Source organism: Arabidopsis lyrata, assembly GCF_000004255.2.
Source record: "Arabidopsis lyrata subsp. lyrata unplaced genomic scaffold ARALYscaffold_8, whole genome shotgun sequence".
Lineage (NCBI taxonomy): Eukaryota > Viridiplantae > Streptophyta > Magnoliopsida > Brassicales > Brassicaceae > Arabidopsis > Arabidopsis lyrata.
Window position 1 is genome coordinate 540,442 of NW_003302548.1, and position 24,078 is coordinate 564,519.

Below are 24,078 nucleotides of genomic sequence, written 5' to 3' on the forward strand. Positions count from 1 at the left end.
CCCGCTTAGACCCGATTACTCCCCGCTTAATCGCTAGGCCCACCCTATCCGCCTCGATTAATGATTAATCCCTTAAAGAAATCAGTCACCCGATTACTCTCCGCCTAATCCGATTATTCCCAGCCTAATCCGATTATTCCCCGCCTAATCTTACATACCCCGATTATTTTTAGATTGCCAGTATAAAAAAACTTTTTATTTTTGTTATTCAATCATTTGAATTGGGAGTTTGTAATGTTTTACAATAATTTATGTTCATATTTTAATAAAAATCATAAATATTTGTCTCAAAAATACATTTTTATGTGTTTACTGCAATTTTAAAAATAATATTGGATTAATATGTTTTAAAAATATTAAAATAACCCTAAAACTAATCCCTGATTAATCTCCGATTTTAATCCGATTTTCCGATTAATCGCTAGGCCCATGCCGAGCGCCCGACTAGCGCCTAGCGATTTTTCAAATAAGGGTCACTATTACTCAATGATATATACATACAATATCTATATATATTTAAAAAAACAAAAAAAATCTATATATCACCTAGAAATAAAAATAAAAACATGGCTTCCTTACGTCGGCCTTCATCTGTATTTTCACTTTTTCACAAATTCATTTTAAATTATTCTATCTCCTCTCTAGTCTTTTCCACTATTCTTTCATAAAATTCGTGGTAAAAATATTTAATTCTTACTCACTAAATGACGTGGACTCACCGCCCAAATCCATGGGTATAGGTCCCATATTTTGAAGTACGTATTTACTCTTCCCTTCCCTGTCCTGCCATTGATTGCCTCGAATTGTTTGCTTAATTCCGCAGAACCGCTCTCACTATAACTAGTGTCGATGATACTTGATTTTTTTATACATGTGTAAATAACAAACTTAATCTTGTACACTTATACGTTTAACCTGAATTTGAGTTGTTCAAACTTTTACATTCTCGTTTAGTGTTCTTTTCATTCATATAACATCATTTACGGATTGATACTCGTAACAAGAAAAGCTAAAGTGCTTGCAAATACTATAAGCTTACGTTAAAAATTCTTTGCGTGTGTAGCCAAACCAAAGAAATTCTCTAGGTTTAATTAATAAATTATGGAATTGATGTTTTCTCTCTGATTTGAATCATACAAACTTTTAAATGGACTCGTGAGTCGTGACGCATGAGTAACTTTTGTGTATCAGTCTGGCAAAAAAATTCAACATGGTGATGTCATTTCCAATAATGTATGCTTCTAGATTTTCACCTAAGCAACTAAAATAAGGAACTAGAGTTTTAAAATAGCAAAAGTGCTCTTTTTTTTTTAACGAGGTTTGTTTATTTCATCAACCACTCCTCTTTGCCGGGCATTTCCCGGGAATCCATCGCCCCTAGAGTAGACTCAGTTGTCATTTGTGAAACTTTCTTCTTTTCAAATTAAATATTAGAAAATGTGGCAAGACTTGTTGCCAAGAAGGACAACATTTTTTTGTGGTTGAACCTACTTTTTTCCAAGTGTTCGAACATACTTAGCATAGAGAGAAAAATATATTGACTTTAGATGTTATTCAATAAATATAGGTTCATTTTGCTAGATGATCTTATAGAGAGTCAAAATATATGTGAAACATATATAGTGGTAAAATCATAAATCAATAATAATATTCTTGAAACCTCAGAAATATAGTACATAACATAAATGAATAAATTCGAGTCGAACAAATAAGTGACGATTGACGAACAAATAAGTTCACCGATTAAACCCAAAAAGAAAATTAAAGTTTACCAAACAATTTGTCAAGATATTAATATACCACTTTTTGTTTCAAGATAGTAGATACTTATATAATACTACTAGATTTTAATCCGCGGGATGATTTAATTTTAAAGTTAGTATAAAAATATTTTGTAAATTGTATCTCCTTATAACATATTTATTTTATATTATAGTTTACAACTGTTATTAAGTAACGGTATACCACGAGTCCACGAGATAATTATTAATAAACTGAGGATTTAACCCGTATTAAAGCGGTATATAAATATTGATTCAAATTCGTCCGCCATATAAATCATTTTCGAAATATAACCCGTTCCGTAATTTCTTAACACGTCCTGTGATTTGTATTAAAAAAATAAGGATTAAATCCGCATTGAAGCGGCGGATTAATGATATTTTAATTTTTTTTATTATTGTTGATTCAAAAACCCGTCCCGCCAAACTCATCCTGCCAAAAAACTCATTTATTTTATTAATGTTCTTATTTATGATATGATTCTGAATCATTGTCTAAATATTTTAATCGATGTAGAACGTTGAACACACATTTTCGTCAATTGGATAATATATGTCCGTTTTTAAAATTTCGAATCACAGTATATGTAGAAAAAAAATTGATTTTTTTTTTACTTTATGTATTATATGATGATTCAAAACAGTTAAAAACAAATCAAACAAAGATGATAGGAGAATCATAATTATAAATCTTAATCAAATCTTCTAAAAATCTAAATTATTAAATATGGAATATCCGGTGTATGAGTTGGGTTAAATATAACCCGACCCAACAAATTTTTTTGTGAAATAATTTTTAAAATGGGTCAGATATCTGATATACTCGAAAGTTTTTTTATCCATCCGTCATAAAAAATGCTGCGATTATACTAGTATAGATAATTGAAATAGTTAGACCGACGTAACAAATCGGTTTTTATTACAAAAATATAATAATGGTATTTTACATTCGTTGTCCTCAGATATTGGATGTCTATAGTACACGTGTAAAACCAAGGCTTAGACAAATCAAGACACGTAAGACCTGACCGACCAGAATTTGCCTGCTTCACAATGAATCTAGTATCATCTGTTGTTTTCACAATCTAACGGCCAATAATTTATAAGCCTTTCGATCACTTTTTGACCGTCCGATTAAAAACTGATACGAATTTCGCCAACAGAATGGTATTATTTCCTTTTTGCAAAACTATATATAATCTCAAAGAAATAGGAAACGAAAACAATAATAATAGAAAGATTGTCATTGATTAATTTTCATATAATCACTCGTAATAACGAACGAATATAATGAGACAATCCCTGTAAAAAATCTAGGCACATGTGTTCATATGATAGTTTCTAGATTTTTATTTATAATAATAATGAAACATAATTAAACTTATAATTGCTTTTGCCCAGTTGGTGAGTTCGTTACATGTGATGTGTTTTATAAAAGAAGCGAATCAATTGTGACGCACCATTGGCCATTATTGGTGTATATATTGAGGTTTATGTACCAAATGCATTATAAAAACAAATGGACCTAATAGAGATCTTTTCAAATTAGTAAATTGAGTAAAATATTTTGTCAAAATTGATAAATCCAAGAACACGTTTGCTCTATTGGAGATTCCATAACATTAGGTTGGCTACTAGCCTAATACCTATTCAACAACTTTTGGTTTTGGATCAACCATCAACCATCAACCATATAACGTTTTACTCTTAAACACGAGTTTTGAGTATTAGCTAAACACCCCGCATATATGGACAAATTATTTTATGGACTAGGTTTTTCCAACTTATATTATTTTGATCAATAGATAAATTGAAGTGCATTTGTGACAACAATTTTTTTTATAGAAATATTATGAATACTGTAAATAAAAAAATCAGATAGTGTTTACCAACTTTACAAACCTCAAATCACGGAGAATGAACTATGAATATAGTTTGAAGTTTGAAGTATTGGTCAAATTTGTAATATTGGGCTAATTTTTGTTTATCTATTTGGGCCAAAAAAATTATTATCATTTTGGACCACTAAGTTTTGCATGTGAACGTTTGCCCCAACTTTCCCGAGATCAGATATAAGCCCAGATTAGGCCCAACGTCAATTTGTTGGATCTTATTTATTTGTATTTTAATTTTCATTTAGCATAATGACATAATCTATATCAACCTCACTTTAATAGTGTTGGTCGAGATCAGTACTAACACCCTATCATTATAATTTATAAACATTCTTTAGGTCCAATTGCAGCTCATTTTATGTTGCTCTTTGGAGATTATTAGCACTTTTACAAGTCCGCCTTATGTTCCTAGAAAATTGATAAATCAAATTGGATAGAAAATTTTATAGTTTTGGTCACTCTGGTTTATCGATTTATTTGTCTTGACTCACCAGTTTGTATATCTCTTCTACACGTTGTTATTGTCTTCTTTTTTTTTCAACTGCGATTGCATAACTATATATATATATATATATATATTTGCATAACTAGAACTAGGTATATATATATATATATATATATTACAGAAAAAGATGAAAATAAACAAACAAGTTTAAACAAACAAATCGACGGTTTTAAAACAGAGCAATGGCAAACTTGCAGACGCTTTGCAAGTGTGGTTCGCAAAGACACATCTAGGGGTCCGAATGTTTTTAGTCTTTAATTATACTCTCTTTCACACAAGTGTAAGGTTAAGACTCTAAGAACAAAGAAGCATATAATGTAATAAAGGTTTTTTATGAATAAAATTTAGCATTCATACAAAAATAAACAAACAAAATTGAAAACTTATCTAGGTGAAGATTGGCATGGATGGACTATTATTATTTATTAGTTTGGAAAAGGTGAATTGGCATGGATGGACTATTATTAGTTTGAAAAAGGCATGGAATGAGCGTATAGACTTTGTAGGTCGTATATGGCTAATTTGGCTATGGCACTATGTGGAAGTCACGAGTTTCTCACAATTATTATTCCTTTTCTTCCAAATTGAATTTACATCTCATGACAAGGACTAAAGGAGCATATATTACTCAGTGGTTTTCGAAAAAGGAATTCAAGAAGTATTGTTTTTTAAAAAGAGTTATTTATAGAGATTCTACATTTCTTTCTTGTATATTAAAATTTCATAGAAACAAATTGACATAGCAAAAGTTTATGGTTATAGACTGTAGGATCCCTTGATTATGAATATATCTCAAAAACTAAGATAATTATTCGTTTAGTTTGAAGTTCCAAAAAATACATTAATCACAATATTAAGATCGACCAAAAACAAGAAACAATGAAAAAAATCTCTAAATGTTTTCTAAAGATGCTTTATACAAAAATATATAAAATCCCAAAAACCCTAGAAGATATTCCTAATTATAATACAAATATTATAACAATACAAAACATTTGAAAATAATACTAAATCATGCCTCAACATCAGCTAAAATATCATAAATCATATCGATATTAAATGCTATATGTGTAAAATAAATAAATTTAACAGTCAAGGTTGATTTATTACGATATCAAAAGAATTTCTAAAAACCAAAAATAAAATAAAACCAATGTGGCTATGTACATTAAACCTCTTAAGCTATTCAAGAATGAGACTCAACAGTACACTTTATAAAAATGATAAATTTAGTTTATATATAAATTTGTTTTAATATAAAAATTATATTTGGCTGGGCCTGATAAGCCCATTATAGAATGAGCCCATCAAGAATAGAAAACCTCCACGCCTGAATTCTTCGTGCTAAGGCATAGCGGACAAATTCTCACGGAGCCGTCGCATTCTTTACACAGAACCAAATGACGACACGGCAAAGCCAACACCGTCGCCGATCGCCGCCGGCAAATCCTACATCTCGGCTCGATTATTTCGTACCGATCTGGATCAACGTAAGCCGATTCGGCGTCTTCAGCTTCATCCACACCGTCTACGCTTCCCGATTGTGGCTCCGCCGTCGTAATAATTCCGCCGCCGTGAGCTATTACTACGGCTTGCTGCAATTGAGCTTGTAACGACGTGGCTTCGACTTCTCTCGCCGCCGCTCTCATTTGCCAGGCACGTGCCTCTGTTTCGATCTGAGCCGCACGTGCTTCTAGCTCGGCGTGACGACGTGTGGCTTTCTCGATCTCTGCTTCTTTCTCTCTTAAACCTTAAAGTAACTCCCACAATTGAATAACACCAAACTTTTAAAATGTAATGAAGTATAGAATCTAATAACACCAAATTTTAACGTTAGATTTATAATCATTAGTTGAATAACACTGGATTAGTGTTGGATTTCAATTCTATTAAAATCCATCATTGAATAACACCACCCCAAAAAATTTGCTCTACATTTATCCTATATTTATTATTTTTACAAAATTAATATATATATATTTTCTCAAACATTTAACTCGCATTTTTATAAAAATAATTTACTAATGCTCATTTACAATTCAAACAAAACATTCAAAAACTATTTATATAAAAGTTTGATTAGAAAAAGTAAACCCACGGTATACCGCAGGTCAAATACTAGTATATAAAAAAATTAACGTCTATTTTAACTTTATTTTGGATAGAACGTATGGATCGTGAAGTGGAAAGAGAACAAAATATGAGTTGTTGAATATTTTTTTATTATTAATTTTTTCTTTATCTCTTTCAATTATAATTCATATCTTTTATTTTTAAAAAGTGATTCAAGTTTATAAAATTTTTGTATCGTGTTTTGCATTTTTAAAATCAGACATAAACTAAGATGAAATAAAAAAAAAAGTGATAGTTTTATGGTATTTTTAGAAAAAAAATAAAAAAATAATGGTATTTTTAAAAAATAAAACTAATAATGTTATTTTTAGAAAAAATCATTTTAGTGGTATTTATGAGAATTGCCCTAAAAACATTGCCCCCACCATGGAATGTTAAAGAAAAAAGTTCATTCTTTGAACCCACAATTTTTTGTTTTTATTTTCTAGGAGGCAAAGGGTCACATGATTAGTATTTATAAAAAAATCTTAATTGTAAACTAAAACTAATTAATTTTGAGGGCAATTCTCATAAATACCACAAAAATGAGTTTATTTTCCAAAAATACCACAAAAATATATGTTTTTCCAAAAATACCACAAAACTAAAACTAAATTTTGAACCTTCAAAACTAAACCCTAAATCTCTAAACACTAAACCCTACCCCTAAAAACTATACCCTAAATATAAATTAGTGAACCCAAACCTAAAAATTTAAATTCTACATCCTTGAAAATCAATTTTTGTATTTGTGGTATTTTTGGAAAACCAAAACTTTTGTGGTATTTTTGGAAAAATAAACTAGTTGTGTTATGTGCTCTAATGTAGATGAGAAACATGATCACCTCTTCTTTGAATGCACTTTCTCCTCTACAGTATGGGTTTTCTTTGCTGAGAAGTTCTCTTCAAATCTCCCTACAATATTTTAACCTAATGTGTAGTCGTCTTCTTCTTCCTCTAAGAGAGAAAGAGAGCCAGATCGCAAAATCCCTAACCCTAAGTAAAAGAAGAATGGAGATATTGTCGATCAACGGCTTTTTCGTATCGTCAGTTCCGAAAAAGAAAAAGGACGAATAAGAAGAAAAAGCCGTCGTCGATCTCAATTGCGTCACTTCCCGATGATTTGGTATTGCGCATCATCGCACGCGTCTCAAGGTTGTACTATCCAACTCTCTCACTTGTTTCCAAGAGGTTTCGATCTCTGCTGGCTTCAACGGAGCTTTACAAAATCCGCTCACTTTTGGGCCACACCGAGAGTTGTCTACATGTGTGCTTAAGTATGCATTCTTCTCGTATCTGGTTCACCCTCGGCCGGAAACCTGAGCAAACCAGTAAGAAGAATAACAAGTCAAGTGACTATGTTTTGGCTAAAGTCCCAATTCCACATTCTCCCTAATGCCAACTTTTCGAGTCTCGTGGCGGTTGGTTCTAATATTTATAACATTGGCGCATCCCAATCCATGTACAAAGCCTCCTCTTCTACTGTCTCCGTTCTTGATTGCACGACTCACTCTTGGCGTGAGCTTCCAAGCTTGAGTGTGGAGCTATTTACGGTTTCTTCTAGCGTTCTTGATCGAAAGATATATGTAGCAGGAAAATTCAAAGCAGATGGGGACAATGAGGATGATCCCTTTAGGAACACGGTCGAGGTGTTTGACACAAGAACACAAGTTTGGGATCCTGATCCCATCCCTTGCAGCGTCGCAAAAGAAGACATGCCTTTTTTACAATTCCGCATGTATTGACGGAAAGTTCCACGTGGTGGCTGGTTCAAAGGTGTTTGCTTACGATGCCAAGGAAGGTAGATGGGGCCTGGTTGGACCAGATATGAGTTCTTAAAATATTTAATTTTCAGTAATTTTGGCGGGAAAATTCGTTTCTGAAATTTTGGCGACAAAACTTTTTAGGCGGGATTTTTTTTTTGGCGGGAAAATGTGATCTTTTACGTTCATTTCTATATTTTTATTTCTTTACTAAAAATGATAATATAGTCATTTTGTAAATAAAATAGAGTATTTTTAAAAATGGACATGTGAAAGAGACATTTTTAAAAAATATAGAGGAAAAAGGGCTTTTTTTGCAAATGCCCCTTGAAAAAGAAAAAAAAAAAACAATACCAGATCACTCATAAAATAAATACAATTATATTACAGATATAAAATCACACACTAATATACATACAAATTTTAATCTTTGCTTTTACTATATGTCTTTAATTAATGTTTATCGCATGTTTCTTTATTCCAATTTGAAACAAGTTTAATTTTTATCATGTTGCTACTCATATAATTTAATTCTGGGAAATTGTTAGAACTTAAAAATACCTCTTTTGGTATGCCTTTTTTTAAAATGCCTCATTTAGGTGTCTATTTTCAAAAATGTCCTTTTAAAATCTGAAAAATTTATAAAATCTATTAAGTTTGTACTTATGGATGGTAACTACTACTTGAAGACTCGATCCAAGTATATATAAGGTTTTATAAGGTGCTTTTAAAGGTTTTACAAGAGAATTTAGAAATACCTCTTTTGTAAGTGTTTTTGATCTATAGCACAGATTCAGTTATTTCACTGGGTTTACCTCAACACTCTAATACTCGTTTTGTATAGATGGTGGGCTTGTCTGTCTTGGGGAATGATAATTACGGTGTGTTTACTCTCCGAGGAAAGATAATGAATGCTAAAGACGCCAGTGGAGCTCAAATAATCAGCAACAAAGTACTTATGGACCTCATAAAAATTCTCGGGTTAGAGCTAAGCATGGTGTAAAGGTGCTTTCGTTTGTTACAAGAAAAATTCTCGGGTTAGAGCTAAGGTTTTATAAGGTGCTTTCGTGTCCTTGTACAATTTGTGTACTGGGACGTAGGTTAACAGACGGTTAAGCATCTCTTCGTTCTGATACACCCAAAGTTTACGGGTTTGTGCTTCAGTTGAGCCGATGTAACTAGCCGGACGGAGCAAGATAAGCTCACGCATCTTGGAGATCTCTTTGCTCGCCATGGTAGGAGGAGTAGCTAGTTAGTTTCTGAGAAAAAACAAAACTGAAAGGCGATTACAGAATCTAGGGTTTTCAATTGGGGTAATGAAAGTTGAAGAACTCGACTGAGAAACATTGTCGAACAGAGAGACTACACGGAAAGAGCAATTTTAAGTTCTAATTTCGGAGTGATCTGACAATTTGGGCGAGAGAGAGGTTACAACGGATAATTGCTACAAAGAACATTAATTAAACTGTCTATTATACTAATGAGTAGAGATCATTGGGATTAGTAATCCGTTTTTTTTGAAAAATTCCCCAAAATAATAATTCAAATTGTTTGGAAACTTAACTTTTACCTCTTTAGTACACTCAATATCACCGAATTTAAAACATTAACAAAATATTTCGACATAATATAGAGATATTCTTTTTATATTTAAAATCGTAAATATTTCAATTTGCAAATATTTTGAATTCTGAGACATTTTTCAATTTTGCTATCCAAATATTATATATTTTAATTCTTTACATATAAAATACTTTTCGTTATAATCCATATTTTTTTAGAGCATATGATACGTAAGGAGGCAATTATCACGTTTACAAATTTTTCAAAAAAATTGATACAACTCCAGATGGTAACACTCAAAGTGTTTGATGTTGTAATAAAAATAAAAATGAACTCCAACAAAAATGTAAATTTAAAATAAATAAAAAACAAATTATATTTCACTAATTGTTTTTTGCACATATCTATATAATATTGGTAAGTTTATATAATTATAAATTTATGATTTTGATGAGACTATAATTTAATATGATTTTTTTTAAAAAATTGTGTTAGGTTTTATAATGTACCAACTTAGGACCAAATATATTTATTAATTTATAATGATTATTAATTGACGCGGGTTTAAAATCCACAGTTATAAAATACATCAATCACCATAAAAGGTCAATTTTATATTAAATTTATTTTTATAACACAAACTTAAATTCACAAACACAGCGCAAAACCCCTAGTCATAAAATAGGACTGATTCGAATTGCAAAATCATGATTTCCTGCCAAAACCGCTAAATCGTAAAATTATGTTTTCTATTAAAACTGTAAAATCATGATTTTGGAGGGAAAATAGCGGAATTATGTTTTTCGCCAAAACCATAAAACGCAAAATCATGCAATTCTGTTTTCCCGCCTAACCCGTAAAATCGTAGAATTGTATTTTCTTTAATATGATAAGAAAGTGATTATTTATATATGTAAATTATTATTTTTTAAAAATATTTAGTTGTAATTGTAATTTAAATCATAAAAATATCATTAAGATATAAACATGTTCGTTTTGGTCATTTCTATACTATAGGCATTTAGATGTAGATTCAAATTCTTAAAAAACAACACAAACAAACAAAGGTGCATTTAGATGGTCTATCCAAATACACATGCAAATACATAAACAAATAATAGGTAGATGCATTCATTTGAATGCTTCATTTGGATGGATCATCTCGATGCATCTTCTAGCTAGATGAATAAACGAACATATCCAAAAAACACGAAATAATGAAAACTCTTCTCAAAAAATTTCTTAATATGCTTTAAACAAAGATATATAAAAACTCAAAAACCCTAGAACATATTTCTAATTATACTTCAAATATTATAACAACACAAAAATATTACTAATATCATATTTATTCACTGATCCTGTCCAAATGGCGATTGTAAAGGCGATTTTGCAGTTTTCTTTTCTCCTCCCTCTGTTGAGAGCGGTTCTCATCTCCGGCGACGTGGGGATTGTCTTTCACCCTCACCCCCTGGAAGTTATCCCCATTACGAGACCCACGTCTCGTTGTGATGTCGATCTTCTCGCAATTCCCCCAATTGCTGAGCCCTATACAGTCGTTTCTTTCATTCTGATTTCCTCACCAATTTCCATTGGTGCTGATGACGGTCCAATTCAATCCCCTCCTGATGTTGTTTCTCAAGGCGTGTCTCATAATCGATTCTTTCTGAGGGAACGATCTATGGTTCTTCGCCGTCAGAATCTCCGATCCTGTGGTGGCGCCATGGCTCATCTTTGGGGACAAGGCGATTTGAGTCACGGTCAAATAATTGAAGGAAGGTTCCAAGTTGTGATTCCTTCCGAGGAATTTATGGCGATGGTGAAACGCCGTGGCCCTCGGGCTTTTGCGGAGCGAATGGTGGTTCTCCAGAGATGGGGTTTGTCAATGAAACAACGACCACCACGGAAACCGCCATGGAATCAACACATAACGGCGGATATTGGAGATACGACTAGGATGAGAATCAGAAGATCAAATCAACAACACGTATGGGTTTGCGCTACAATCACAAAAACTTATATCTTTTTCTTCAGGAGAGTTCCAAAATCTATGGTCTTGCGATGTAACGGATGGATCGCAGATTTTGACTTTCGAAAGCGTAAAAGATGGTTCATCGATAAAAAGAAGATGTTTCCCAAGCTAGAAAGTCACACAAGATTGCCGGATAAGACGAGAGCAACTAAGCATATGATTCGGATTGCGGCGCCTAAACTTTTTTGCTTTTTCGTTACAAAAATATTTGATTGTATTTATACCCTTATGTTTAACATTACAATCTTTGGTTCATATTAATAAAGTTATAATTTGGAGGAAAAAAGCAAAAAAATCATATTTATTCACTGATCATCAAATTAAATATTATAAATCATAAAGATATCTGCTACATGAAAAATAAAAACTTAAACCAAACGGTGAAGATTAATTTATTACGATTTTCTAAGAAAACAAATTCTAAAGATAAAAAAAAAAACAAACAAGACCACTAAAAAAAACAAGACCACTGCATGTGGCTATGTACATCAAAAACATTCAAACGTCTCAACTTTCAAGCTATTCAAGAACGAGACTCAACAATATACTTTAAATAAATGATAAATTTAATAAATATAAATTTAAAAATGTTAATTTACACGGGAATAATGGGAAGTTTTTAAACGGGAAGAGCTTTTAATAAGTCTCTCTATTATTTTTTCATCAGAATCAACTTTATATTGCATCGTGAATATCCATACAAAGTTGTTGTTGAAGCCATTCAGGCTGAGTTACAGAATCAGAATAAAAATACAAATTGTGATTACAACCAAATTTAGCCAAAATATGAGCAGCTTTGTTAGGAAAATACAATTTAACAAAAATCTTACAGAGGATAGTCACAATGAAATGCCATTGCAAAAACAAATTATAAGACATAATCGATTGGTTTCATTAAGAGTATTTGAGTATAAACATTCATAAACACAAATATGAAAAACACGCGGGTCAGAAAGATCGGTCAGGTTCGGGTCAGGTCACTTTTTTAGCAATCAGGTGAAAGAATCGATATTCTCAATTATAGCCGATTCAAAAGGAGATACTTTTCTTTTCATTTTTTTCATTTTTTTTTGTCTTTGTTTCTTATTGGTTTTGCTTAATTTCATTTTGAAAATTGAAAAGACCCAATATAACCCATCTTATAAACCACACGTCAGTACACAAACATATGCATAAGTAGACTATGTCTAAGAATATTTGAGGATTTTGTTTTATATATATCCAAAAAATCAAAATATAACTTAACATAATTTCGTTTTTATAAATTAATATTATTAAAAAAAATATTTTACAAGATACTTATGTTTTAAAAACAAATTTCATTTGCACTGCCTGTAAATATATTACTTTTCTAACTAATACTCTTAACATTTGACAAAAATGGTTACTTAATATTAATCTTTCTTAGGCTTTTACAATATTATATAACCCTACTTTTTAAATACAACTAAACCAAATTTATAAACAATAAAAAATAATACAATAATAAAGAACTTTTAAAAAATCAAGTACATAAAACATAATGTAATCAAACTATTCATAAGTTAACAAAAATATATAACATAAATAATAATTTACTCTTACTATAATATCTCCTTTAAAAAAAAACAATTTACAAAAATACTTCTTATAAAAAATTCAACCTGTGCTATAGCACGGGTTATGATCTAGTATCTAGTTTAAGATATTATCATAAAAAATCTAAACAATTACTAACTACTTTCCATCAAATTTTCAATTTGAATTCCGAATTATAAAAACAATCATAACAATTAATACAAAAATCTCAGTTAATATAATTTTGAATTATTATATAAATACATATAATAATAAGGGAAATTGTTAAAAATGCCCCTTTTGGTGTGTCCTTTTTCAAAAATGCCCCTTTTAGATGTCCATTTTCAAAAATGCCCCTTTTTAAATCTGAAATTTTTATAAAGTTTTATTAGGTTTATAAGGTACTTATGGATTGTAACTACTACTTGAAGACTAGATCCAAATATTTATAAGGTTTTATAAGGTGTTTTTAAAGGTTTTACAAGTTATTTTAAAGGATTTTTAAAGTTTTTCAAATGTTTTACAAGATATTTTAAAGGTTTTTAAAGGTATTTAAAATGCATTTATAAGGTATTTATAAAGTATTTATAAGATTTTAGATATATAGAAATGTAGTTTGTGTATGTTTTAATAATGTTACATACATATTTGGGTAAATTATATATTTTTAAGAGCATTTTTTATAAGGTTTTAAAGAAGGGGCATTTTTGAAAAGTGGCATTGAAAAAGGAGTATTTTTGCAAAAACCTCTAATAATAAAATGTAAATTATCCTCTGCATATATTGTAATTCAAAATTTTAAAATCGGAAATATATTACTCAATCGATGGAAAAAAAAAGTGTGTCTAACATCCCACATCGCTTAAAATTTTTGGGTAGTAGTTGAAAGTCTAATATAAAAGGGACCAAAATGATTCCAAATCCGAATAAGCATGTCTTGACTTATTAGGCGTCCAAATTTAAAATTATTATTCGGTTTAATCTGGTATTTTTGTTGAACCAATAATTTAACCCAACAAAATAATTATTTTAAATTTACATATTTAAACTTTTACAAAGTTTCGAAATGGTATTTTGATTTTTTAGTTGAATAACAAGCATCAAAATATTTCGAAATGCTATTTTGGGTTTCAATATTTGATAACACCATAAGATATATTAATAAATTTCAAAATGTATTATGATTTATGGTCTGAGCATGAGTTGATTTTTCAAAATGTATTATGATTTATGGTCTAACTACGAGTCGATCTTGATCTAACTACGGGTCGATTATGATATGACCACGACTCGGTCAAAATTTCAAAATACGGGTAAAACCATTAAACTGGATTGAAACCTAATCAAATACCAAATCAAATATTGAACCGGTATGAATTTTGGATTACAAATGATATACCAACTTTATAACTATAATTAAGTTTCTAAGTGATAAAAAAAATTATAGTTAGAAACAAATTAAATACTAAATATATTTTAAACCATATTATAAAAATATAACTCACGCACGTAGTGCGAGTCCGCATCTAGTATGTTCTTAATTATAATACAAATATTATAACAATACAAAAAAATTAAAATAACTATATATATATATATATATATATATATATATATATATATATATATATATATGCTTCATCATCAACTAAAACATCATAAAGCAGTATCAAATGTTATATATGTAAAAAATAAATAAACTAAACGGTCAAGAAGGTCAATTTTATTACGATTTTATACAAAAAGCAATTCTCTGTAAAGAAAAAAAAACAAGACTATTGCATGTGGCTAAAAACCTCTCAAGCTATTCAAGAATGAGACTCAAAAGTATACTTTATATAAATGATAAATTTAATTAATATAGATAATAGTTTTAAAATTTATGAAATTTCCAATTTACTGGGCCTTATAAGCCCATTAAATAATGGCCCATCAAAAATAGAAAACCTCCACGCTTGAGTTCTTCGTGCTAAGGCAAAGCGGACAAACTCGTACGGAGCCATCGCATCCTTTACACAGAACCAAATGACGACACGGCAAAGCCAACACCGTCGCCGATCGCCGCCGGCAAATCTTACATCCAGGTCCGATCATTTCGCACCGATCGGGATCCACGTAAGCCGATTCGGCATCTTCCACACCGTCTACGCTTCCTAAATTTTGTTCAGCCGTCGTAAAAACTCCACCGCCCTGAGCTACAACTACGGCTTGCTGCAATTGAGCTTGTAACGACGTCGCTTCGGCTTCTCTCGTAGCTGCTCTCACTTGCCAGGCACGTGACTCTGTTTCCATTTGAGCCGCACGTGCTTCTAGCTCGACATGACGACGCGTGGCTTTCTCGATCTCTGCTTCTTTCTCTCTTAATCTCCGCCTAACTGATTCTTCCGTCGTTCTTAGTAGCTCACGATAGTGCCATTCATTGTTTTCCGCTAACATGCGCCTCAGCTGCTCTCCCTTTTCCAAAATAAAAAAAAATGACTTTTTTATCTTATTATAATAAATTAGCACATTTTTATGTTTTGGTTTACCAAATTCCAAAAATGCAACTAAAGCATTTTATTAAATTTCATAAACTTCTATGAAAAGCATTTTATTTTTATTTTTTTGTAGAGATAATTTGTGAATTTTAATCTGTGTGGATTAATAATTTACAATAAAAATATAGTCACCTGGATTTGAAGAAATCTATTTAATTCGTCCGTTTGGCTTTTGATTTCTCCGGCGACATCCCCGGTCATCGGAAAAGACAAAAACGGTTGTTCTTGATTCTGCGACTGTTCACGAGACAAACGTAGACCAGTTGATACTACATTAGGAGCTTGTCGACGTCCAATAACTTGCGGCGGAGTTTGCGGGGGAGGGTTCATCGGAGCCGCCGTGATATCTAAATCAATCACCGACGAAACTTCTCTCGCTCGCTTTCTTGAATCAACCCCTGTTTTTTTTACCCGCCAAAAAAGATAACAGATTCACCGGTAAGATATAAATAAATAAACCGATTAATTTCTCAAAAAAACGTCATCGATCGGGAAACAAACCGGCGTTGATTGAATGAAACTGAGATTTATGAGGCTGATTCGAACAATCATTCCCTTCTTGTCCGTTGTTGAGGAAGAAGAGAGTAGAAGGATGGTGATGAGCTTGAACCGCCATGAACACAGAGAAGAGAGAAGATAGAAGAACCAAAAAAAGCTTCTTAATGAGAATTTCTCTTTAATAAGTATAAATCACACGAAAGATATGTATGTATCGGACATGATGATGAAAGATTGAAGCTTTGGTTCGGGATTCTGATTTTCTTTTATAAATATGAGAAATAAATGGTGAAGATTGAAGAAGAAGAAGAAGAAGAAGGACGAGGAAGAGGAAGAGGAAGAGGAATGGAATTGGGGAGTTTTTTAAGGGAAGAGCTTTTAATAAGTCTCTCTATTATATGCACATACTAAGCATGATTCTCATTTATTATGTAACTCTATGTTGAATATTTTGAATCGCATCTACATTTATTTATTTTTTTTACTTTTCTTCTTTTTTATGGAAACGTATATTTCGTTTTTTTTAGATACGCGTATTGATTCGTCAATATTAGCAGTTTCTTGAATTTTGTTTTACTAGTTTATGAAAATGAGGAAGGTAACTAGTTGCAAAGTATCTATTCAATCTTTTATATACTGCCTATGCTATGTATTTATGTGTTGGAAATATTTCAGTAAAAAACTAAATTTGGAAATGTAACTAATTTTTTTCCAATATCATTAGAAAAATATCCGTAAATGTATATACATAAAAAAGTAATATACTCCCTCTGTTTTTGAAAAGTTGTCGTTTTAACTGTATTTAGACAAATTAAGAAAATGTATACAATGACTATATTAACCTTATAAAAATGACAAGTAATTATTTACAAATAATTTGTGTTTAATTAAATGAGGGTAATTTGGGTAGTTATTGGCATAAGTTACATTATTACCTTAAAACGACAATTAATTTAAAACAAAAAAATGCTCTAAAACGACAACTATTCGAAAACGGAGGGAGTAAAATTTTGCTAGGTAAATTACTCTAGAAATTTTAAACCTTTATTTTTAGTTCTATTAAATATAAAAATGTTATATGTGTAATTAATATTTTGTTATTTTCGTATCAAATCTACATATTCGGTGATATGAAATATCTAGTAGGTTACACATCATTGAAATTTGAAAATTAATTTTCTGCATATTTCTTTGTCCTTTTTTGTTTTTGTTCATCTTAGAATAAAACAACCCTATATATATATCCTTAAACACTTATGCATGCATAGACCAAATAATATAATTTTTATTGTAAACAACATAATGGTTCAAGAGTTTTAATACTTTTTACTATCTTAATCTTTTTTGATTTCCAAAAAACTAAAAACTTATCTTCTCAAGCTTTCTTCCTTTTGGTGTTTTCTTGCTTTTTCTCACGAGAAGACTCTCTGTCGTGTTTCCTCATTGCTGCTTTGATTGATGCTATCGAACGGCACCGTCTTCTTTAACCTCCTTTTTTTTACTATTCCTTTTTTTTTTGGTTTGATCTATTTCATAAATTACCATGATACGATTTGTTTAATCCAGTATAATAAAAATGATGTAATTCTCCGAAAAAGAGAAGAACGTTCTTCTAAATTTATTATTAAGCTCCTACTATTCTTGAAGTTTTCTTGTTGATATTTTCAAAATATTATACCAAATAGTATACTTCATATATATTCACGATAATAAATTAGGTAGATTCAAATTTAATTGACTGTTACATCTGATTGAAATTTTAGAAATTATGGTATTGCAGATAACTGACTTTTTCCATGATATACATTTGCGCGCGAACTGTGTATATAATATAGATGGAGAAATATTTATTCGGTTTAGTAAAGTATCATGATGGAACAGAAATCTAACAACTAAACAAACATAATCAACAAGTTTTATCAAATTAACCAGCTAAGTTATGAGCATATATCATATATATTATTATAGATATTAGATGGGTCGTTGCTCTTGGCCTTAACCTAATACGTTCCAAAGTCTTAATTAGTTTTGAACATTAGGCGAGTAAGAAATTTGTTGACACCATGTAAGTTTCTGCCATATAAAACTTGTGATGCTGATATAAAAAGTGGTTAATTCAAAATCAATTTCTATTATGGATTAATGTAGAAACGATGAGTATTAGACTATTACTATCTATGATTGGACCAAAACAGAGTAATAGTAGTGATGATTAAAAAAACTAAATATTATTGAAAATAGTAATGGAGACATAACACACTTTTGTTCTTTGCCCTTTAAAGGAGCCCACCACACCAAATTGTGAATTCTTGGGCATAACTTCTTGAACATTCAATTCTTCTCTTCCTAAAACATGTTATCCTCACTTTTCCATCTCTCTTACTCCTCACCCAACAATCTCATTTCTCATACTTCCTTCATATTCTTTTACTATACATATACATATATTATATATGTAGCAAAACTATATATGTATGTATAAATAAACAAACATATATAGCAAAATATACAAGACGGTGAACTTTCCGTTTTATCCATGGTAAACTTTCCGGACATTCTTTACCATGAGGCATGTTCGTAGCCGAACGTTTCAGCGAAACTTACATGGTGTCAAATGTCAATTTTTTTTTAAAAGAAAATTTTGTATCTTTATTGGATGTGACAAGGCATCTTCAAGAACAATGAGTGTATGTCTAGGGTGAGAGTAATTTGGTGAAGGTAAAACAAGAAGTTATACATGTATATGCTAAAGAGATGTTTTCAATTTAATGGTTATCTTATACATACATACCTATATATAGGTGCAACTTTAGCCTTAGTTGGATTTGTGTGTTGGCCATGATGAAAAAATGGTGACTTAATTGAAAATAGAAAAATGGAAATTATTTTATGTTAAATAGAAATCAAGAAATAAAATTAAAAAAGTGGAAAGAAGAAGAGTCAATATTCAAAGGTGTAGATTTGATTAGATGCAAAATACACAATTGGACATCATTGATTTTCATTAATTAGGGTTTTTAAAATTATCCCTTTAGGCCACCTTCACGCTTCCTCATGAGTAACAATAATAATGCTTCACACTATCCAATTTTTCACATTCTCATCAACCAAAAAAGTCGTTTCCGTCTTTTTCAAAACGAAGGATATATATAAACATATACATACGTGTGTATCATATTGTCATCTTTAACAAACAAAAAAGTGTATATCATATGGTAAAATGACATTTATTTTGGAACGAAAACTACACTTATTTATTTAAAAAATTATAGTAAGAAGGAATGTAGATGTTAGAAAATTAGACTCTTACACAAATAAGATAATAAGATGAGAATGGACCATACACACACTATAGATATATCTATAGATATGGATTATTACGTATTTTGCCATTTTTTATAATGGTATTTATGGATTTTGTCCATTTTTGAATAATTTATGGATTTTGCCTTTTTTTAACACTTAAAAATGTACGTATTTATGATTTTTTTTTGCAAAAATACGTACATTATACCAAATACTAAACCCTAAGAACAACTGGAACCGACTAAACCCAAACATAACGAATGAAACGCATGTTAAATCATATTTTTGGAGCCTAAAAAAGGGCAAAATCCATTAATTATTCAAAAAAAGCAAAATCCATAAATGCCATTATAAAAAAGGATAAAATCCGTAATTAATTCGTATATATATATATATATATATATATATATCTATAGTGTGTGTATTAGTGTATATATAGACAAAAGGTGTAGAAGTAGAATGTAGTGGCAAGAGCTAGACAGGTAGCAAAGACATTGATGTAAGGGAATGGCATCTCTTGAGCCAATACATGATTTGGTCTTAAGTCAAATTTCTTTATGGATTAATGAAACTAATTGTCATATTTTTTTTTTTATTAGAAGCACCATACCATGAAGTTAAATTTGGATGTTGAACCTATCAATTCATTATTTATCATGTTTTTGGTTACTGTTTAATGAGCCCATCTTTGTTTGTTGAAAATATGAGTAGTACAAAAGAAGAGTCAATTTTGTATTATTGTTTTTTAAAAAGTTTTATTTGGCTGTATGTTTCCTCTTTCTCCAAAAAGGTGTGGCTTGTGCCTTGGGTCATGGTCTCACGTAAGAACCTAACTAAATACGAAAAAATTACAATACTTAAAGATAAATTAACGGTCCAATTTAATGCATAGGTGACATGTGAGTGGTAACATGTGAATGGTAAGATAAGTATTTGGTTTCTTTATCCCTTAATAAATCGATGACCAATAAAACTCCTTTTGGACATTTACATGAAAATCAGATCACTTGGCCAAAATAACGATCATTTACATATAGTGTGCATCATACAAAATTTGTTTGTAATATGAAAATAAACAAGTAGAGGAAGCTCGGAGGCACCGACGAAAGTTCCGTAAACTTATGAGCCTATGGCTCATATAATATGCTCCTACCTTGAAGATCTGTTCTTCTTTGTTTACTTCCTTGTTTTTTATCCTAATTTTTGCCAAGGAACTAAACCTTAGGTATTGCACTTGTAATTCCTAACCTTTTCATTTTATATGATATTTACCCACTTAGCAAAAAAAAAAAAAAAAAAAAAGAAAATAAACAAGTAAATAAAGTTTAGTTTCTTTTGTTGTAAAAAAAACAAATTAGCGTTTTGTACACACTTTGTGTCTTCTATCTTGTTATATATATTTATTAATCAAAAGGTTTCAGAAGTTAGCCAAATTGTAACTTTCAAGAAAAACCAAACTAATTAATCATACCCTTCCTCAATTTTTGTTTCATTTTATAATACGGATAGCTATGGATTCTTATATTCATCATCACCATCAAGTCAATTCCTACATATATATATGGATTCTTACTCATCTACACCATCATCAAATGGATCCGAAAATCTTGATAATCTTTACGTGTTTCTCTATATAATTCACGAATATAAACTTAAATGTGGGAGTAGTGATGCCAATTAATTTGATAATGTTATTTTTTGGACCCACTTTTTTTTTTTGAATTTCCAAGACTAAATGATTCCCCGCAAGAAGGTCAGAGGCGAGACAAACAAGGTACATCGTCCATTTGGTGGAATTTGAAAGACATTACCAACTTCTTCTTTATTGCATAATATGAATCAATTTTCATATTCGTTTGGTACTTAATAAGTTAATATAATCAAATCCAACACATATATTTCATAATTTTCTTTAAAAAGGTATAGTGTACCAATTACCAAAACCTAAACAATAACAAAACTACATGAATCACAAGTTCAATATACCTAGATAAGATTCGACTTAATCTAAGAATCATTTTTGATCCATTTTGAGTTTTGAAGCATCCTAGTTTTGGGTATATGTATATATAATAACAAGCTTGAATCCAAAACAATTATATATATGCATTGCTACTTTTTTTCTATAAGGTTTGATTATATGCATTGCTAGTTTCTTATCGTGACAATATATAAATATATATATCACTAACCAAATTTTTTTTGCCTGGTATGGTTATTCATCAATTTGTTCAACTTTTTCATTAAATTTGGGTTTCGGGTGTAAAATTGTTGTTAATTTAAATTTCGCATTTTAACAACAACAAAAAAAAAACAAGATTTCATAACAAATCATAAATAAAGTATATTTCATAAATCACAAATCATATTTCATCACATTTGGCATAGAAACAAATCATAAATAAAGCATCTTTAACTAATATGTCCACTGAAGTTGCTCATCCATATCAATAGACCCAATAAAACCACTAGAATACATATATACTTTGTTATGTACCATATAAAAGGTATAATGTAAGATTTGAAATATCTATACCAAATCTTCAACAAAAAAAACAAAAAGTGATATTGGTGGAAAATAAAAGGAGAAGTTTGAAGATGGGGTTTGATAAGGCAAAGAAGGAAAACCATTAAATAAGAATACTATTTGTTGTTGTTATTGTTAGATTCTCTCAACCATCAATCCATCCTCTACTTCTCTTTAAATTCTTGTAACCTTTTATGAGGGGGACCAAGGACCAACCATATTTTAGGGTATGGCCAAAACAATTTAAATCCAACAAGCTTTAACAACAAATTATGGGTTAATCAAACAAGAAACGTCAAAGTAACTAACCCTCTTTGACAAAAAAAAAAAAAAAAAAAAAAAAAAAACTAACCCTCAAGTAGCTGAATTGCGCCTATAGAAAAAGTTCTTCAATATTGTGAGTTTGAATCTCGACGGTGGGAAGAGGGCTGATTTAACTTGGTATGTACATTTCAAAAAAATTATGGACAAAAAGTTTGATTTTTTTTTTGCTAATCTAAAAAAACATCAAACATAATAATTTATTTAGATGAAAAATTAGTAGAAGTCGGATTCACGTCGATTTAAATGGTGAATCTAAATAAATTAGTTATTGCTCTTGCTCCCATGTTGACGAAGTATCACCTTTCTATAAATCTAAAAGCTTATCAATCTTATGTGTCATTTGTACGTGAAACAGAAAACATACAAACTTAGTAAGTAGCTAGTAACTTATGGATAAAAATGAAATAGTAAAAACCAGCAACATGAAGAAATCTAAAAGATTAGAAAAAGATAATTTGGTGTGTCGCCATAAATCGAGAGAATATTAGGTCAATGACCATTAAATCCACTAAATGTGGTTATAGCACGTTATATCATTATTTAAGTGTGGAATGAATACGTAATACCATCCTCTTATTGATTTTTGTTTTTCATGTTTGATTTTTGGTTTCAAAAAGGTTAAGTAACACGTGAAGAGAAGTTCATCTGTTTTTTCTTCAAATCTTCATTCCCTCTCTCATTTTTGTTTGATCATCTATTCCTTAAAAATTTGAACCATCTTATTATATCTACTATATAATTAATTATATTTGTTATACTAAAATGATAGAATATATTGTTCTGAAAGATTTCTACATGTTTTGTATAACATTAATTATATAAAAAGTATATATTTTTCTTGAAATAATATAATATTCTGTTATTATAGGCGTGTTTGTGTAAAAATTTCGGATATGCGAATGGACATCCAGTCCAAATCGTTGAGAATCGACTTCTAAAAAATGAATGAACATACTACATACACAAAGAAATCAAGGGCCACTCGGGAAAGTGGCGAAAACGGGATCGAGAAAACAAAGCGTGTGTGACATGAACATATAAGTAGACAACTTTCAATTTTTCGTCAGTTATGCATATACATATGTCACACTACACTAGTATTAAGAGAGTTCAAAATAAAGTACACTTAACTATTCGAATTATGGAGATGATTATTGCGGAGCCAGATGAGGATTCCTCCAGAACAAGAAAATTATGTGGGTGTTGCTAATCAAGTGACTGGTCTTTTTGAGAAGAGATATCTCTCTAATGCTCTGTTATAGACACATTTTCTAATTAGTGTTTTGTTTCTATATGAACTTCTCTAATCTAGAAAAATGTTGCATTGTTTATTGAATGCTAAGATGGGATAATGGAAAAGAGGAGATGTTGCATTTACCTCTATGATTGGGTAATGTAATGGGCCTATGTCACATTGTTACAAAAAGGCCCAATAAATTTTATCTTTTTATTTTCCCTCGTGGTCGAGAGGCCCACGAAAACTACATGAATAAAATTTCCGTCGCAATAACATGTACCCATTTTATTGGTTTGGGATTTAGAAAGACTTTTAATGAGTTTAAAAGTTATGTAGAATATGTTGTTATTCAATCAAGATTTTTAAAAACTCTATTACAATTTGGTGTTATTGGTTTGAGATTTATAAAAAGTAATCTAAAATCTTTATAAATCTAGTGTT

The 24,078-nt window shown here is 30.3% G+C and overlaps 2 protein-coding genes, 1 long non-coding RNA gene and 1 pseudogene across 3 annotated transcripts; 2 read left to right on the forward strand and 2 right to left on the reverse strand.

Annotated features, from left to right (window-relative positions):
* Positions 1–5,268: 5,268 nt before the first annotated feature.
* LOC110229990 (probable BOI-related E3 ubiquitin-protein ligase 2) lies at positions 5,269–6,184 on the reverse strand. Its single transcript, XM_021031392.1, has 2 exons — positions 6,172–6,184; positions 5,269–5,931 (listed from the first exon to the last, which is right to left on the reverse strand). The coding sequence occupies exons 1-2, from the start codon at positions 6,182–6,184 to the stop codon at positions 5,489–5,491; spliced, it is 456 nt and encodes a 151-aa protein (XP_020887051.1). The 3' UTR covers positions 5,269–5,488.
* A 986-nt stretch (positions 6,185–7,170) lies between these two features.
* Positions 7,171–8,225, forward strand: LOC110229993 (annotated as a pseudogene).
* A 6,798-nt stretch (positions 8,226–15,023) lies between these two features.
* LOC9301221 (BOI-related E3 ubiquitin-protein ligase 1) lies at positions 15,024–16,634 on the reverse strand. Its single transcript, XM_021015485.1, has 3 exons — positions 16,247–16,634; positions 15,878–16,143; positions 15,024–15,662 (listed from the first exon to the last, which is right to left on the reverse strand). Exons 1-3 carry the CDS (start codon positions 16,359–16,361, stop codon positions 15,141–15,143), a joined length of 903 nt encoding a protein of 300 aa, XP_020871144.1. The 5' UTR covers positions 16,362–16,634; the 3' UTR covers positions 15,024–15,140.
* Positions 16,635–20,896: 4,262 nt separating this feature from the next.
* LOC110225456 lies at positions 20,897–24,014 on the forward strand. The gene is made up of 2 exons (XR_002329792.1): positions 20,897–22,517; positions 23,269–24,014. It is a non-coding gene; the product is annotated as an uncharacterized LOC110225456 (long non-coding RNA).
* The last annotated feature ends 64 nt before the right edge of the window (positions 24,015–24,078 follow it).

Excerpts from the sequence above, each read along its gene's own strand:
- LOC9301221 (XM_021015485.1), bottom strand. The coding sequence starts at position 16,361 with ATGGCGGTTCAAGCTCATCACCATCCTTCTACTCTCTTCTTCCTCAAC. Across the intron at positions 16,144-16,246 it reads GTTTCATTCAATCAACGCCG|GGGTTGATTCAAGAAAGCGA; the intron begins GTTTGTTTCCCG and ends TAAAAAAAACAG. Across the intron at positions 15,663-15,877 it reads ATAGATTTCTTCAAATCCAG|GGAGAGCAGCTGAGGCGCAT; the intron begins GTGACTATATTT and ends ATTTTGGAAAAG.